This window comes from Haliaeetus albicilla, chromosome 4, assembly GCF_947461875.1.
Source record: "Haliaeetus albicilla chromosome 4, bHalAlb1.1, whole genome shotgun sequence".
NCBI classification, from domain to species: domain Eukaryota; kingdom Metazoa; phylum Chordata; class Aves; order Accipitriformes; family Accipitridae; genus Haliaeetus; species Haliaeetus albicilla.
In genome coordinates this window covers 13,492,974-13,511,324 of record NC_091486.1, presented here as the reverse complement: position 1 = coordinate 13,511,324, position 18,351 = coordinate 13,492,974, and the positions used below count along the sequence as shown (strand labels likewise).

Genomic DNA, 18,351 nt, shown 5'->3' with positions numbered 1-18,351 from the left:
TTTGCTTGAGCACGACTTCAGTGCTTGGCCCTTAGCTTCTACGAGAGCAGCAGTGATGCCCCGAGCGGATGCAATGCTCAGGTGCTTCCTCAGCTTATTTGAGGCATCACTACAGCAAGAGTTTGAGTACGTGACTCATGACTAAAGCTGTGTTTAAGGAAGGAAGGACATAGGGAGGTCTGTCCAGCACAATCGAGAAGAAAATCTGCAGAATCATCATCATAACCATTCTGCAAACTTACATTTCTCGCTAATCCCATCTAGCCTGATCCAAAGGCCATTGGATTTTGGATTTGGACCAAGGTGCAGACGTCTTTGTCTGTCCAAATCGCGCGTAGAATAAAATGTTGGCTCTCTTTATTGGTGGAGGATTTAGCAATAGGAAGAAGTTCAGTCCAAGCCCTTTCTCTATGTGTGGCTGTTCCAAGAGCTCCTACTTCACAAGGACTCAACCTTGACCTCAACATCCTCCCATTTCTACTGCAGGATCATCTGGCTTTCCATCAGCATGACTCTAGTAAGTAACTCACATGAGTAAGTCACTGAGTAGCTGAAGTAAGATGTTAAAAAAGAGGATCTCTCTCTGCTTTGATAGCCAGCTATTAACTAATCGGCATGGCAGTACTGGGAAGGTTGTAGGTGGTTCTGTAACCCATCATGCCAAAACGTGAAAAGCAGATAATTTTTATTTCATCATGCTCTTGTTCTGCACAGTCTTCAATATTGTCAGAGTGCTGTATGAACTTTAACCAATTAATTAAACATGAACTGCTTATTAGGTGACCCAAAAGGTCTCTCCCCTACAATCTGTGAATAACAAATAAAAATCAACGTGCTGCTGGTAAATGTATATGCATGAAATCTTTTAAGACATCATGGCTGAAATAGCTAATAATAAACCTCACAGCATTTTTGAGAAAGCAAAACAGGAAGGGAAAAGAAGCCAGCAAAAATAAAACACTCTTCTGCAGAACACTGCCTAGGCAAGTTAGCATCAGCTAAATGATCAATAGGTCACCATTGTGTATGATATTTACATCTGATCTGCATTACTGCATGGCTGTGCTGAAATGTCCAACAAGGCTCATATCAGCTAGCACTTCCTTCATTAAAATCTGCCTTCATATAAAATTCACCTTGATTTATGAGTTTGCATTCATTGCTGTACATTTGAATGTAACACTGCCACACTTTCTACTGTGTTCACCTGCTGGTTGGAGAGCAGAGATATTTCAAGATGAAAACAAACTAAAGACGGTTGCAGAAGGCTTATTATTATCAAAGAATGGAAAATAATAGACTTGTGCATATGCTCAGCCTTCTGCTACCATGATGTCACTGTGTATTATCATTTTCCGTTACTGAAAAGTAGTCTACACACCATGTATTTCCTTAATCATGGATTTATTCACTATTTCACACACACACACACACACACAAACCTACAATGATTCTTTTGCTTTCATTACTTAAAAAATGTTTGGGGCAGTTTTCTTGGTGCCTGCTGAATAGAAACTTGCTCGGGTTTAGAATCTGGAATTTCAGGTGTTTTCACTTTCTTTCATACCTACACATGTTCAATTCACATGGGCCCATATCCAAGCTCAGTCCAACCTTCCATCTTCCAGAAGGTGAATTTTAGCTCCTCCGTCGTTTGCATGCTAATTGTGTAGCATCACAATAAGACCTCACATGCTCCTTGAAGGCGTGAAAAACTCCCTCCTGACCCTTAGAAAAATCTGCCAGTTATTCCTAAATTTAAAGCTGGCTAATAACAAGCTCTGTAAGTAATTACACAGCACAGAGCACACAGAGCCTTTCTCTTACTGCACTAATGCTACATTGTTCAATGGAACACTGAGGGGTGGCAAATTTGTAGTATTAAATGAGACATTTTCAGGCAAGAGTTTAAGAGAGGAGGGACAATAGAGAAGACAAACATAAGGAAATATTCAACAGGAATAGAGAAAAGGGGCTTCACTTGATAAACAGATTTTACCCTTTCTGTAAATCTCTTTGCCTCATTCACCACACTGAAAGAGTATCACTTTGAGTTCTTCTTAGCAAGTAGCCCCTCGCTCCTAAACATTTTGTTTTGGTCTGTCCAATGACTGCAGATTTATTCACTTGAACTCCTTCACTTCCTAACATTCTATAAATAAGCCCCATCTGGTCTATCTCTCCTTGTGTCCAAGTCCCTTCTCCCCCCAGCCTAACTCATACAGTTCCAGTTAGCTAATGCCTTCCTTTAAATAAACTAGACTTTTCAAAACTTGATCTAATGCCTAGGCTCTTTATGTCCCTCGAAAGAAGACTCTAACAGCTGCTCACTGTTACTACACACTAGATCAAGTATCCAGAGATGGATCTATCAAAGAGGTCAACTCCCTCCTGATACTACATTAACTAATCTGCTGCTATTTTAAACTTTGCTTAGCTTTGTTATTACTTCTACTCCACTGCACCACTCAGCATAGACATACTGCATTTCATAATCCATTTACCCAATTGATCAAGATCGTTCTGCGAACAACTTCATCCTTCTAAATTTTGACCATTCTTCCTATTTTAGCATCATCTGATAATACATGATAGCACAATACAAAGCATGAAGAAACTGTTAACGCAATGCCTGTAATTACCTGCTTTTGGCCACAAAAATAAATGTGTCTCTTTTCTTCATTGTTTGCTATGTAAGAAACAAGGGGATGCTCTTGCTCATCTCTTTATTCCTGCAAGCTTTTCTCATCTGGGTCTTCCTACAGACTTTGCCACAACTGTTCGCATAACTGAAAGGATTACTCCCATAGTTTGAAGCTTCCAGGATCAGGTCCGAGTTCTTTACCTGTCTTAATAATTTATTACCTAACCCCTATATGCAGAGTGTGTAGAATAATACATCCTGTGAAACTTTGTTAAAAGCCTCTGAAAATCCCAATATGTCTGCTGCTTCCCTCCTATCTAGATCAATATTTATTTAATTTAAAAAAGGAATCCAATTTGCTTGACATGATTTACTTTCCACAAATCCATGCTGACTTGCATTATGATGCTGCACCCTTATGAAACTGTATGCAACTGTAGCCTTATGCTGCTAGGAAATATATTTTTGAGACTGCATTTATAGGCAGCGGGATCTTCTGAGGGGCTGCAATGCCCAACACAAGGAATTCAGCACATGCTTATTACCAAACTGGTCTGTTATTTTCCAGCTCAAACTGTTTTCCTTTAAAACACCAAAACAACATCGACTCTTTTCAAATTATTAGATGCAAGCTCTTAGTTCTGATGTGCATTCACATTGCAAATCATGGCCATGTATCAGGAATCATCCTGTGCCCAGCATTATGTCCTGGTTTCAGCTGGGATGTAGTTAACTGTCTTCCTAGTAGCTGGTACAGTGCTATGTTTTGAGTTCAGGATGTGAAGAATGTTGATAACATTGATGTTTTCAGTTGTTGCTCAGTAGTGTTTAGACTACAGTCAAGGATTTTTCAGCTTCTCATGCCCAGCCAGGGCACCTGACCCAAACTGGCCAACAGTGTATTCCATACCATGTGACGTCCCATCTAGTTTAGGAACTGGGAAGTGGGGGGGCAGGGATTCGCCGCTCGGGGACTGGCTGGGTGTCGGTCGGCGGGTGGTGAGCAATTGCCCTGCGCATCATTTGTACATTCCAATCCTTTTATTACTACTGTTGTCATTTTATTAGTGTTATCATTATCATTATTAGTCTCTTCTTTTCTGTTCTATTAAATCGTTCTTATCTCAACCCAGGAGTTTTACTTCTTTTCCTGATTTTCTCCCCCATCCCACTGGATGCGGGGGGAGTGAGTGAGCGGCTGCGTGGTGCTTAGTTGCTGGCTGGGGTTAAACCACGACACATTATAAAATCCCTATGTAGAAACAGTCCCCAACACCCAGGGAGTTTAGACTATGGCAACGGTCCCACCATTGATCTTATTGTTGGGCTCAGTCGGAAGCCAGGCCAGATCAGCAGAAACAGACAACCAAAATGTCAACAGCACATAGCTATACGAAGGAACAAGCAGCTGCAGGTTTCCTTCTGTTTTGTGTTCATGTCCCAGGTGATGCTCCACACTGTTCAAGTGACCTGAGGCAGGCTGCCCCTCCCATGGTGACATGAAGCCCCTTCACCCATCCCACTGCTCACTTCTCTGATCCCACACTTCACCTGGAGACTGATGCTCAAATACAACAATGCGCTACCATCTCAGTGTATTGTCTCTTGCACCCTTAGTCCTATCTGCTCAGATAATGGGTGGTGTTCTCTTTAGCAAGCAGACATGCCAACAGAGCATGCCACTTCAACACTCATCTTCTCCTCAGGCTTCAGCTCCCAATTCTGCTGCTATCATTGAATTCTACGTAGCTGCCTGGGGTAAGTTCTGTCCAGCACTGATAGAGGGGGCAGAACCCTCTCTGCTTTCTCATCCTTTCCAATTTGGTAGTTCCCAAAGCATTTCCAGAATCTCATCCTACCAATAAGCATTTTCCCAGCTATTTTTCTAATGAAGTTTCCATTTTTATTCTTCCTCCCCTCCGTTTCCTCTTACCACACACTAACAATGCACTGAACTGAGCTCTTACTGATTTCTTAGAGGACAATATGTATACATACAATAGTCAGAATGGGCTGGAGTATCTTGGTATGTACTTGCCAGACTGGCATTCATCAGGACCGTGAAACAGAACAAAATCCCATTGCAGTAATGGGACTTTTTAACCCCTTGTGACAGTACAGCTAAATGCCCCTTCAACCCCACGTGTAATGCCAACAGCTGGGCAAAGAAACACAAACCTACCCAATTCCAACCGTGACATAAATACAGAATCTGTTCAGGTAGTATCAAGCTGTTTGTGGTATTTCTCATCAAGTACCCTACCTTGAACTCCATAGGGGTGTACTTCTCATTCTTGGGGGTTGTGTTGCCCTTGTAATGGAGATGGTTGGGAGTTGTTGGGTGGATAACGGTCGACTCCTGGGACTGCCTCTGACAGCGCTGGCAGTACACGTAAATCACAAATGTTAAGAGGCTAGAGCCGAAGAAACAGGAGACTCCAGTGGCAATCAGATGGATGAGACTAAAACCTGCAAGGGAAATGACAAGAGATGCTATTTTTAAAGAACAGCCTTTTTCCCTCCCCTGACAAGACCACAGGTGCAAGTCAGAGCTATGACATCTCGGGATCAACGTTAATAAGCTGTTGAAGCCACAGTCTTACGTTCTAACATTAACTGACATAATCTCCCTGCAAGTTGGTCTCCCCACTGCAGCTCTGCCTTGTGCAGTTTAACAGGTTTATGCATTGTTTTCTCAAAGCTCCCTCCCTGTCTCTCCTCTCTCCCCTCTATTGATATTGAAACTAAACATTATGTTAAGCTGACAGCTAAAGAAATGAGCCGTACAAACAATGCACATTAATGGATTCCAAAGCATGTGCATGTCATGGAAATAAGGGGATAAAAATGCTCAGCGTTTCTCTGAAGGGGAAGGAAGGGAGGGGAAAGCCCTTTTTGTCGGCTGCCCAAAATGCCTATGGGACTGTGCATGGGGTGGGGGAGATACACATTCCTCCCCTGTGTAATCCAAGTGTGCTCAGCATTCTGGTTTATTCACAGGGTGGCACTGCCTTGGCCATGTCTGCACTACCTCCGAAGTGTATTTGTACCGCTAACAGTGAAACAGAGGTCCTCAGGGGAATGGAAAGATAACATGGACAAAGGAAACGGGGGAACTGCTTGAAAAACTCTTCTTTGTTGGCTTTCTCCACAAACTGCAAAGATAGGAAGGCAGTTGCAGGCATGTGCCAGCGGGGTAGCTACAGTGCAAATATTTCAAACAGAAAAATCTTGGACTATAAAAGCCTCCTACAGAGATCTCTCCGCATGGGATTGCAGCAGCACCCTCCAAGCACAGCGCTGACCTCTGGAAGGAGCTGTAGTTGTGCATCCCACGCGCCGTGAGGTACCTAACTCGCAACTCTGGCCAGTGGGGGGAAGACAAAGTCAAACAGTACTCCTCATTCCTCTCTCACCTCAGAGAGTCTCAAATCCCATGGTAAAACCAACCACCAACAGATCTCCACTGACAACAGAACAAACAGTAGCGACCTTTACAGCCACCAAGTTAACGAACCACCAGAGGCAATCATGGGTGGCAAAACTTTATGACCCTGCTGTCTCTTGCTATGCGCAGGGAGGAATCTACAGAAAAAGAATCAGCGAGGGTGACTCTAAATGCTGCTGCCTTTCCTCTGCCTTTGCTCTGTCATTTTTCAAACAGGAATGACAGGGGCCCTAGTGCCTGGGGGGGAGGCCCTGACTGCTGGCCCCCCAGGGCAGCTGTCCCAGGGGACAGCCACATCGGCTCGGTGGCGACTGCAGCGGTAAAATTCCTGTAATACTTAAAAAGCCAATTCATTTGGACAGACTGCTGTGTTGACTTGACTGTGTGCAGAGAAATGGAAGGGACTACTCGGAGAGCGGCTTTAAATGGGCTTCATTCTTAGTCTGATCACGGTGTGCATTTTTTTGGTGCCATCTTACATTTTAACTGATATGCTTTTCAAATAGAGAATTCTGCCCATTAGTCTACAGCTCTCCTCTAATCTTTAGTTAGAAAATATCCCCCTGAGTTTAAAAAGAACAAACCCAATAGAGTTCTACAGCAAAGTAATGCACTTCAATCATAATTACAGTAAGGAACATACAGAATTTATTAGAATGATGAGCTACATTTATTTTTTAAACCACACTATAAAATTCTATTGCAAGATTACCACTTTCTATTGTGTTTTGGATGATGGTCCAAAAAACCAGCAGAAAGATGATAATTTCCTACTAAATGTTACAAGACTTTTCCAAAAAGACACTTCCTTTCTAAAAACCTCTGCCTGCTTTACATCACTCATGAGAGCTACAACTCAGTAACGCCACATGACACTCTGCCACATTCTCCTTCTGCCCAGCTTTGTTTATATTGCAGTGACTATTTCATTTAACTGCTTCATTTGCAAGTCAGTACAGTAGGAAATCCTTTCTAAAACATAAAGCTCTCTTACATTTCACTCTCACCTTTGAAAGACCCATTTGATTTTTCAGGTGACTTTTAGCCATATCTTAGAGAAAAAACCAAATTATTTTGTTTGCAGCATGTGAGTCCCCAGGGGGGAAGCTTTCTGGTGCATCACTTTGAAAATATAGATTTTCTGAGATGCATCAACAGAATTCCTATTGATTGGCTTCTTCACCAAATATTGTAGAACACTAAGTAATAAATAATATTAGCTATGGTAAACCATGGATTGCAACAGCAAATACAATGGTGGTGGTAAACGAAGGAAATGTGGATACACTGCATAACTGTAGAGTGCAAGCCATAGCAAGAAGTCCTGGAACTGACACAGATACGTTGCACCCTCTGAGGGAGAAGGAGTGACGCAGAAAGCCAACTGTTACATTGCAGGTGCTGAAATCTTAATTCCATTGATTGCCCCACAGTCACAAACCGAGAGGCCGCATTTCCGTGCCACAGGCAGCATGCCTTTTTTTGCCACTATCTCCACAGGGAGAAGAGATTTTGGCAGCCTGCAGATCATCTAGATTTCAGGAAAGCAGGGATGTGATGCTAGCAAGAATCGTCATGGTCATTAGTGTGAAACTAGCATTTTAAAATGTCGAAGGAACCTGCCATTTTTTTCAGTCTGCATTTTTATCATAGGGGTTCCTAGGGAAGTGGAAAAGTGACACTAATGACTGGATCTTTCCAAGTTACATGCAGAAAGGAGACACAATTCTGTAAGAGGTGAGGGCTCAAATGGAAAGAAGTGCTTGGAGGACAAGTATGAACTCTAATCTCTTCCTATATCAGCAAAGGATCTGTCTAAGAGACTCTGTTCACTGAAATCTTTATAGGTTATTTAAAAACACCTGCCTCCAAACAGCTGGAGGCTTACAGTGGTGGAATGAGGAATATCCCTTCCTTTCTCCTGAACCATTTACCCTGTGGGTAGAGAGACAAGCAATGTGCTCCCTGGTAATTAATGAGTCTCAGTGGCCAACCCAAACCCCCAAATAAATAAAAATCTTGGAACTGACAAGTGGACATGCGATACATTCCTCCAGTCTGACTCAGACAGCAAGACTCCAGTGGAATTAAGGCTATCAGTGGGATATGAGCTGTATAGATTAATGGTTTGGTTGATACTGCACAGGGAGAAAAGAAGCCAGGTTAAGATAAAAATAAGATATATAGTTAGTGGTACCCTACCTCCACAGTTCGTGCTCTCATCAATGCTGGAGGCTGGCAGGATCACTAAACAAAGAGAAGAGGATTGGAGAAAATTGTCATTCTGCCATCACTTTACTTCTTTAAGTAATTAAACCCCCTGTGCTCCAGACACGAGAAGGTGCTCACATGTTCTGCAGCAAGCTGAGAGTCTCTCTAAATCAAATCATAAACTCAGAGTGTGAAATACATGCAACAAAACCTCTCCAAAGACCTGACAATTCCAGTACTGTTACCTGATCACTCCTTAGCTGCTTCAATTTAGGGGAAAGAAGATAGCTGAGAAAACCATGAAAAAGAAGAATACCATTGCCTAGAGATCTCAGATTTTTAAGTCAGGGCACTGTAATCCAGAAAAGAACATGTGTAAAGGGGTTATTCAGTAGAGACCCATATCAAATATTTGCCTGAGAGATTAAATTTCCACAAAACACAGGGTGGAAGATGTTGATGACCATCTGTCCATCAACAGTGTCGCTGTTAGACCCTTGATTAATCTCCCCACTTCACACACCAGTTTTCTCCATCTGCCTCACCTTATTTCTTTGCTCTTTTGGGATACTTCTTTTGATACCTGAACTCAAGGACCTTCTGTTGCCCATATCCATGCTGAGAACAGAGACAATTTTTATAACCAAGCCTGAGATGAACTATGTAAGGTTAAAAGCTTCAATTCAGGTGAAGGAATACTAGTTATTTATTACAGATCTAGGTAATTCTGTTTTAAAGAAATGCTAAGCTGCCTTAAAGGTGTGCCAGTTACCCTGTGCCTGCCACAAGGGAGTTTATAACATATTTGTTTGTTTGCTTGTTTTTCTAGAAGCATCCAAACGCAATTTATAGTAGACAAAATCTCAGCCTAGCTTGACAGTCTGGGCACGAGCTGCTCTCCTGAATTGGCCCACCCTCTCCCTCCTCAATGACACTGTACATACCAGGAATTTCATTATACAGGCAATCTTGGTACTGCGTGCTGTTTCCGATGCACTGAGAAGAGTCTGGGCTGTGTACCTCGCAGTAACGGCTGCGGTATTGGATGCCCTCTTCATTACACAGGCTCCACTCTGACCACTCTGACCAGCCACCTGAAATCCAAGATCAGGAAAACACACAGACAACGTCACCAAGAAGGAAAAGGCTCCCTTGTAGATACCAAACTTCTCCCCTCCTGAAGGATGTCTAGATCCTGGCCTGGGCCTCTCTCGCACATCTAATCCAGAGGCCTTTAGTGGATTTAATTTCCTCAACACAAATAACAGTGCAAGCATCATACCCTACTTGTCAAGTTGTAGTTTTCTTAATATGGACTGAACCAACCCTTGGTGGAGCACTGTGCAGCATGGAGTTGTCTTAAAAGTTCCTATATCGGCTCTCTGGTTAAAGACATACAAGGAGCTGGACGGGGCAATGTTGCACCAGGACCTTCAAGTTTTGAGGTGGCCTCCCAGGGATACCTCAAGCAGTCAGCACAAGTTACAGCAGTTAGAGAGTTTTGCTGAGGTTCCTAAGGGCAGGAGTCAGTCTGCACTGGATCAGAAAGTACACAGAGGTGGTTCAAAACCAGCACAGATCCAAAACCTGTCCTCTGAGTTGTAGCACATGCTCATCTGCCTGAGTGAGAAAAAGGAAGGATTGTCCCTTCAGCAGCTGTACAGATTGATGCTTCATGATTCCTTTTGTTTGTCTTGTAAGCTTCCACATTGAAGAACCAAGCTCCTGCTTTTTCAATTACTTTAAATGGATCAGCTATTAACAAGGTTTTTCCTGTCCAGCACCAGAATGCCAGAGCATGGGCTAGTGAACAGGTAAAGAGAAAGGTGATGCATAGCAGTTGAACACTGGGATGTCTCCTTTTTACCTGGCTCAATAGACATTTAGTGAATGGACAGAAAAGTGTTTAACTGGTGGTGTTTCTGATTTAATTTTTAAACGTTTTGCAGATGAGCCTTGCTCCCAGCACCGCCCAAGCCAACTGGAGCAGGGACGAGAACTGGCTACCTTCACATGGGTGCGTGTTGCAAAGGGCCTCCTCGGTGTGCAGACCAATGCAGATATCCTCTCCGCTAGACGGAGCTGGATTGGTGCAAGTCCGTGTGCGCTGGTAGTGTCCTCCTCCACAGGTTGCTGAGCAGTGAGACCAAGGAGTCCAGCAAGACCATGAGCCTTTCACTGAAGGACATTGAAAAGCAAGGAGAGAAAGGTAGATGCTGTTGGTTACTCCTCTCACTGTGACAAAGCTGGAGAGTCCCGGTATCTCACCTTCCAGATCCACCCTGCCCAGACTAGCTAGCAGTTTCTTGCACCCCAGGACATTTGGGCCTGACAACAAGAACTTCATATCAAGAGAGGGTACAAACGTGCTGCACTCTATGGATGCAGAATGAAGTCTATGCACAAAAAGACACTGCATCATAAAGTGCATATTCTTTAGGGTAGTCACTGAAATATTCTATTCCATTCTATTCTATTCTACACCTTTTTAGAAATCAACGTTGTTATTATTATATTGTCTCCTGACGCTTCACCTACAACAACAGCAGATTTACTTGGGAAAAAAGTGCTGTAAAACTTAAGTGGAGCTTATATGGCACCATTCTGTGGGGGCCCCTGAGTCCACTAATTCCAACCTTCACTAAACAGAAACTCAGAGGCTTTATTTATTGTCCCTGCTCATTGCAGGGGGGGTTGGACTAGATGACCTTTAAAGGTCCTTTCCAACTCAAACCATTCTATGATTCTATGATCTGAGCACAGCCCCATAACAGCTTAATAATTAAACTAGGGAGGGACTTAGGATCCCTGATTCCCACCCCACCCCTTGTCAGGCTACTAGACTGCCTGATTTGCAGGTCCACATGCCGTTAATTCAGAATATAATAACCTGATGACTTAGTGCAAGATAAACCCAGGATTTGTGTATACACATTGAGTGAGGCAGGGAAAGACGGAGACACAGAGAAATAGTAATCATGCACTCAGAACAGATTGTAAAACATCATAGTGTCCAAGGGGAGAAAACAGCACAGAAGGGCACAGACATTAGTGAAAAGCCACTGAGAGCTTCCAAAATAGTACTAATAGCTGCCTTTATAGTGCTAGAATTATTTTCTTTTTATAAGTCATAGAGTGCAATATTTGACACTTTTGCTATGCTCTTGCTGCACATTCTGATCATATCTGCATTGGAATTTTATCTTTGTATTGAATTTTAGAATCATAATAATACTATTCTAATATAGCATTTTCAAGTGTAGGCCACAAACTATATTGCCAGAGGTAGATAATTGCTAGAACTGCACAGAGGCAAGGTAATTTGTGTAAGATCACTTAAATTTAGTTTAGATAGATAGTTATTACAGAGCAAGGAGAAGGATAAGTGAGAGAGAATACAGTAGTCAATGGCCTATTATTACTATTCTGGACCAGGAGTGCAACATAAACATGAAGACAAACTCGAAAACCAGGAAACCAGGCAAGAATACTCCCTGCTGGCTGTGCAGGAAATGGTAACTGATGTCAAGAGTAGATGCCCATCGCAAGAACAATACGTAAGCAGGAGAGGGGGAAGAAACAAGTGTTCACAAGAAGAACCGCCACATCAAGCATCTCTACACAGTATTAAGCCACATTTATTAAGCCTGTCTCCTCAGCAAGGTGCAGATGCACCGTGATGCCCTCCACTGGATGGAGCATCAAACCTTGAAGCAAAAAATTGCTAGACAAGCCACAATACTACTTCCTCTAGAGGATGTGGCTGTGTTACCCTCTGAGCCAAGGTGAAACATAAGTCATAGCACTAAAAATCACATACATGGGTCATTACAATAGCTTTAAAAAAAATTAAGGAAAAATCCCCCAAATTAAAAAAAAAAAGGCAGCTTGGAAATACTGATTATTTTTTTTTTTGTGGCTCTACCATTAAGATAGGGAAGAACACCTCTGAATTTCATGCAGAAAGATGATCATGGTTACCTGGGCAGGGATGCGGATTACAGTCTTGGTACTCCATCGCTGACCCCACACAGGGCAAGCCACCATTTTTAGGTTCAGGGTTTGTGCATGTTCTCTTCCTGATCCTAAAGCCCAACTCACAGTCCCTGGAACAGGAAGACCAGGCCCCCCAAAAGGACCAGCCCCCATTGATAATCCGTGCAGAAGTCTTACCAGTCTTGAGGAGGTCATCAACAAGAGCTTCAAGGAAAACAAACAAGACACCACGAGATCACAAATCAATCAGTTGCTGGGCTTTTAAAAATGGCTTCAGCTCATTAATAAAATCAGGATTTGTGTGCCCTGGGGAAGAGTTTCTGTTGAAAGCCCTTAGCAAGAGTTTTGTTCCACAGGGTTACAGCTAAGCTAGACACAAAAAGAAATCTGTACACACACAAACTGAATCTACTGATAACCTTCATATGACCTTTCTGGGCAGCATATTGTGGCAGTTGAGGCTGTGCCTCAGGACACTGCCTTGCATCACAGCGGTACTGAAGGGAATAACCCCAGAGGCAGTGCACAAGGGGACCTCCAGAGAGAAAGAAGAGTAAAGACACACTGTCCTGTAGAATGGCTCTTTTCTTCTATACACCCTCATTACTTGCCTGTTCTCTTTGGGGCAGCCTGGCAGTAGCAAGAACAAGTCTATACACTGCCATAAGCACAGAGCTCACAACTGTATTGATCTCTAAGTCACAGGGCTCACTCCATCCCGGCCATTCTGCAGGGACACTAATTGTACATGTTGAGACTTATGTAGACACAATCAGGTTCTTGTTGATCTGAGAGGATCCCCCTTCCACCACCAAATCTAGGCTTGCCCTATGGTCCCCCAGAGCTGGCAAGACGTACAGTCAGTATCACACACTGCTGAGCCATCATTGGGGCAGAATCGACTCTCAGTTTTCTTCCTCCCAAACTGCAGCTCGTGGGGATCAGACAGCTGAGCACGACACGTGTAACGGAAGCGCTGCTCCTGGCGGGCACCATTCTGCGTGATGTTGACAGGCATCCAAGGGGTCCAGGGTGTGTTCCTGCGCACCTCTGGGCAGCTCTCTGGGTTGCACGTCTTATATTCCTGCCAGGAAGGAAAACCACTCTCTCCTTACTTATTAAACCGCAGCAGCCTAACTGATGGGTTTATTTACACTCCAGAAAATAAGGGGGTATGCTCTGGATCTAAAACAACCTCCATCCACCTTATGTGACCTCGCAGACACAAACCAGTGCTGGACACAGCACAAAATGTGGTGACTATGGAGGCAGTGGTGGTGCATAGCTTCAGATGGACCTCAAGGGTGAACTATGCTTGCTATTTTTATGTCTCCCTCAGGTTTGTGTTTCTTTGCTGACTCAAAGTCCTGTGGGGCTTCAAAAGCTTGGTACATTATGGGCAGAAGAATAATTCAGGCAATAGATAACAATAACAGCAAACAAGTTTTCTGCTGTGACCCTGAGATGCTGCTCTCAGGTCAGCCTAGAGGAGCCCCATGAGGACAAAATGTCAGTAAAGTTTGTTCCTTAAAAAGTTTATTGTTTTATTTTTAAGGTGGATTTAGATTATCTCTTTTTACAGCTATTTTTCGTTTGGTTGGCTTTTTTTAACTCTCTGGTGAGGGCTGTGAACCATTTGCCATCCTTGGTGTAGAGCACCCATTGAGTACAGACAACATTCTGCCTGGCTGGGGATGGGGTGATTTGGGGTCTTTACAATTCTTGCTGCCAGTGGGAGGAATTCCAGTGACAAACATTGCATTCTTGTTTAAAAAGAAATAAATAAACCAGTCTTTTCTGACAGAGGGAAAGAAATTTAATGCTTCAGGACTTCATGATTCTAGAGTAAATGCCAAACAGCTTGTGAACAGATGGGAGGTTCCAGATCAAATCTGCTTACACTGAAAGAAGACTCTCCACAAAACTAATTAAAACAGCTGCATGAAACAGCTGCCAGAATATGAAAGGGAAAATAAAGAGAGAAAATGGGTAGCCATTGCTTCACTGGCACTAGGTGTTTGACCTGTTGTTTGCTCAAGTATGACAGTGAGACTCATTTCTGATGCGTGTAGGGCCTCCTTGACTCAATAGGATCATCCTTGGGAGTGGGACCAAAGAAAAAAATGTATAACACTTTCAGGTAAAGGACTTGATATCTAAGCCTATAGAGGCCTAAGGAAGTCCTCTGTACACCAGACTGTCCCCATCTGTACACACACAAACACACTGACTCTCACACCAGCTTCACTGACTTTGGGAATCTGCCACCTCTCTGCCTCCCAGTTCATTTCAGCATCCCCTCTAGCAACAGCTGAGGATAGCATTTTCTTCCAGCTTGAGAAATAAAACCAAGATGGAGAGAGGAGTTAAATACCAAGTTTCTAGATGCTAGATGTCAATAGGTGCCCCTTATGCAATGTCAATAAACAATACATACCACAGCACAGCCTGGACATGTATTTCCGTTTTCACAGGACCTCTGTCTTGAATGAATCCCTCCACCACAATTCACACTACATTTATTCCAAGGACCCCATGAAGACCAAAAAATCGGTAATGGACATGGACTGTTCTCATTACAGAATCTGAAAGAAGAAAGTGCATTGCTCAAAAAATACCCCTGTCAGCACATCCGAGGGTCAAAGTGGTGATGGACGCAAGACTGCACACTGCATTTGGGTGCAATTCATGCATGCACAGAAAGCCAGCAGAAGGCTGACACAACAATCAGATTAGCAATATTCCCGTTGACAGCAGAGAACTGTACCCTTTGTACAGAATGGGGAATGGTTAAGCAGGCTGACCTCAGTGAGACATTTGGAGTAAACAGTCAAGATCAAGTTTTTGAAAATGCTCTAAACTCAAATCTTTTATGCGTTGAATTCACAAAAGAGCTAATAAGCTGAAGCCCATGTGTCACAAAGAGAGAGAGTGGATGGTACATATTTTCAATGGGATGACTAGTGGGAGGTCAGCTCAACAGTGGTCTGTCACTAATGGCAGGAGCTAAACGCTTGACAATCTTCTCTTCACATGATCTGGCCCTTACCGCTGCTTGGACCCTAAGAAACTAGTGTTTGCAACTGGAGACGAACTAGATGCTATATGCATCTAAAAGCAGGCCCTAAATTAATGCTATTTCATGTTCCCTTTTCAAAAGGTAACTTTAATTTTGTTCAGCTTTTTAATCAATATTGTTCTCAAATTGAATCACACAGGACTGCAATTGACTCAGATGTAGTCTTTAAAACCCAAAAGGGACCATTGTGAATGGCCACAAATCAAACCAAACATTAAAATGTCCTGAATCAAGGAAGTTAAATGAATTGCCCTTTGTATTCTGAGAAATGCAGAGAGATCTGTCTTAAGTGACCACTCAAGGGACAAACAACAGCCTACTGCCAAGCAGAGGTGGCCTTTAATGAAATGTCAAATCTGGAAACCAAATTGGGATGCCTTAAAGCATGTGTTTAATGAGGGGTTGGGCTTGAAGAAGTGTAATAGTGCAGATGGCTCTGTAGGTTCAAAAAGTATTGCCTTTTAGTGATTTTGCATGAAAATTGCTTAGTTTGCGGGGGGGGAAGATGTTTTTCTGATGTCAAGCCCTGCAAAAACTCAACCCTGAATCTGTGAGCTAAGCTGTATTTTGTCTTGAACTTCTTTTGGTGCATCAGCACAATTAATAGAGACTTAGGAATGGTGCAATTGGCAATGAAAGCTGCACATATCCAACTGCCTCCTCAGGGATTGATCAGAGCAGTGTAACTATATCTATAAACTCTACACTGCTAACAGCAGGCACAGCTTCTCCTTTCGTTGAGGAGGTCATCCCTCTGTTTCGGGGACAGGAATACTTGTGAAGGTCTGAAAGGTCCTGTCTGAGAGTGGAGGCAGCTCTGAACTCTCTGATGTTCACAGGCTCATTGAAAGAGAGTGGCCATAAATGTGAGCAGCCTCATCCCTCCCAGGCTCTGCAACTCCTTCCACTTTGTACATTCAGCCAAACAGCCTTAATCTGCATTCACATAAGAGCCACTGCTTCCAGGTGCTACCGTTATAACCACAAAAGTGAAAACACGGCGTTGTGGACATCTCTTACCTTTCTTCCCTGCTCTGTCCAACACAGACCCTGCCCCCGTACCGGGGAGCGGGGTTGCTGCAGGATCGCTGGCGGACCTGAAAGCCTATTCCGCAGGAGGTGCTACATGGGGCCCAGGAAGACCAGGGTGTCCAGGCGCCATTTCTAACAAAGAAGGTGAGAGAGAACAGAGTATGAGGGCGACCTAGCGGTCTGCCCACGTAATGCTGTGCTTAACATCAAAACATGTAAGGCACTGCACTGACGAGGGAATCATTGAACTCACTGGAGAAGAGATGATTTATTTCCACAAGACTTTATATCAGTGCAGATTTAGAAAAGGGAGTTTCAAAAGTGCTTAGCATTGGCCTAACTTTCCTCCCATTGAAGTCTCTAAGAATTGGAAAAGAAGAGAATGAAGCCAATGCTGAATGATTTTGAAAATGCCTCCTAGGATTTGCTGGGCAACAGTGTGGTTGCTATAACTCTCCCTGACTATTCCCCCATCATCTCCCCCATGTCTCATAACCCCACTTTTCTGAGCCAATGGCTGATCCCAGAGTTGTATCTCCTGGACTCTTCTCCACAAAGAGTGCAGGTTTTGAGCCTCACGAATGCCAGTTGTGCCAAAGGACGTAAAAAACCTACCCTCTGCTAATGCAGTAGGTACTGATGCTTTAAATCTCTTACAGCAATACTACTGCCAGCTCCCATGATTTTATTATATACAAACCTCATAATATTAGGTGTTTTCCTAAAGCCTTCAGGATTGAATCCTATTAAGTGGAAATCTCAAATTTCATTTAAAAACACAATAATTGCTTCTAGTTTTCATGGCCACCTGCAGACGTCACTGTAGTGTGACCTTAAATCTGTAGAAATCAGAGGCAATTAAGAGCTCAGAGGCAGGATCGAGTTTCATGGTTTAATGAGTGATCACGTCTCTGCTGAGCAGTGGTAACTTAGCTTGAAGCAAAAGTGATGTAAAACCCCTTAGTTCACAGCTCAGCGACAGAGGTGGCAAATGCTCTGTGCCTCGCTCCTGCAACAGGCTGAGCACGTGCAGGCGGCCGGCTCCTGTGACGCTGCTGCCATGCGGTGACTCAACCACGTGCTTACACAGAACCCAACATTTTCATCTTTAAAATCTTGCATTTATTAAAGCTCACCTTCCTCTGATTTGGCAGCACTACTCAACCTTGGAGCAGGAGAGGAGGAACTGTATCTCATCTCTTCTGTGCTGCAGGTTTCATTTCATATGGAGCCAGTGGCAATGCTTTGTCTTATAGGACTGCCTAATCTTGACACTTCACTGCCTTAAGCCAAAAAATCTCATTTGTTTGGTTTTTTTTTTAGTAAAGAAAAGCCTTTCTAAAAAGTCTAGTCAAAAAACAACTCAGGTGCTCTCTGGTTCTTGAAAGCTAAGCTTGAAAACAGATGTTAATTTTCAAAGCATTTACTGAACTAATAACACTGCTGGCAAGAAACACTTTCTGGCATAGCACCAATCAGGGCAGAGGATGAAAGTTAAAACCCACATTGCCCTTCACACTTTTTGTATTTATTATCAACTCTTGCCTGGTTTTGGCAGCTTTATTTCAGAACCCTGTTAGATGTTTCTCCCCTCCTCCTCTTGTTCTCTCATCCCCCTCCCTCCTTCCCTTCCCCTCTCCCGCCCCAAACAAGGTCAAAGAACAAGAAACTCACTTATATAAAAATCCTACTATTCCATCTTATTTTGCCGTGTTTTAACCCACCTACTACCTCTCCATTCCTTAACCCAGAAGAAAGATTATATGTAAAATTACAGAAAGAAAAAATAAAATGGCAGGTTGCTGTTATTGCAGCAAAAAAGGGAAAGTAATTTCTACTAAAAATTCCTCAAAACCCCAGCAATTCTCAGCATCTATTTGTGTTTCAGGATTTTTAAAAGAAATAAAGAAACCTTCCATTTTCAGATCTCCAGCTTTCTAA

General features: G+C 43.1%; 1 protein-coding gene across 4 annotated transcripts in view; it reads right to left on the bottom strand.

The window, feature by feature from the left end:
• The window catches only part of SEMA5B (semaphorin 5B), a 282,708-nt gene that overhangs the window by 19,264 nt on the left and 245,093 nt on the right, over positions 1-18,351 (bottom strand). For all 4 annotated transcript variants that reach the window (XM_069780967.1, XM_069780963.1, XM_069780966.1 and 1 more), the window contains 8 exons: positions 16,399-16,542; positions 14,737-14,884; positions 13,158-13,383; positions 12,285-12,503; positions 10,311-10,481; positions 9,248-9,397; positions 8,295-8,339; positions 4,908-5,113 (listed from right to left, as the gene is read on the bottom strand). In XM_069780967.1, coding sequence (XP_069637068.1) covers positions 4,908-5,113; positions 8,295-8,339; positions 9,248-9,397; positions 10,311-10,481; positions 12,285-12,503; positions 13,158-13,383; positions 14,737-14,884; positions 16,399-16,542 — 1,309 coding nt within the window. The remainder of the gene's footprint in view (positions 1-4,907; positions 5,114-8,294; positions 8,340-9,247; positions 9,398-10,310; positions 10,482-12,284; positions 12,504-13,157; positions 13,384-14,736; positions 14,885-16,398; positions 16,543-18,351) is intronic.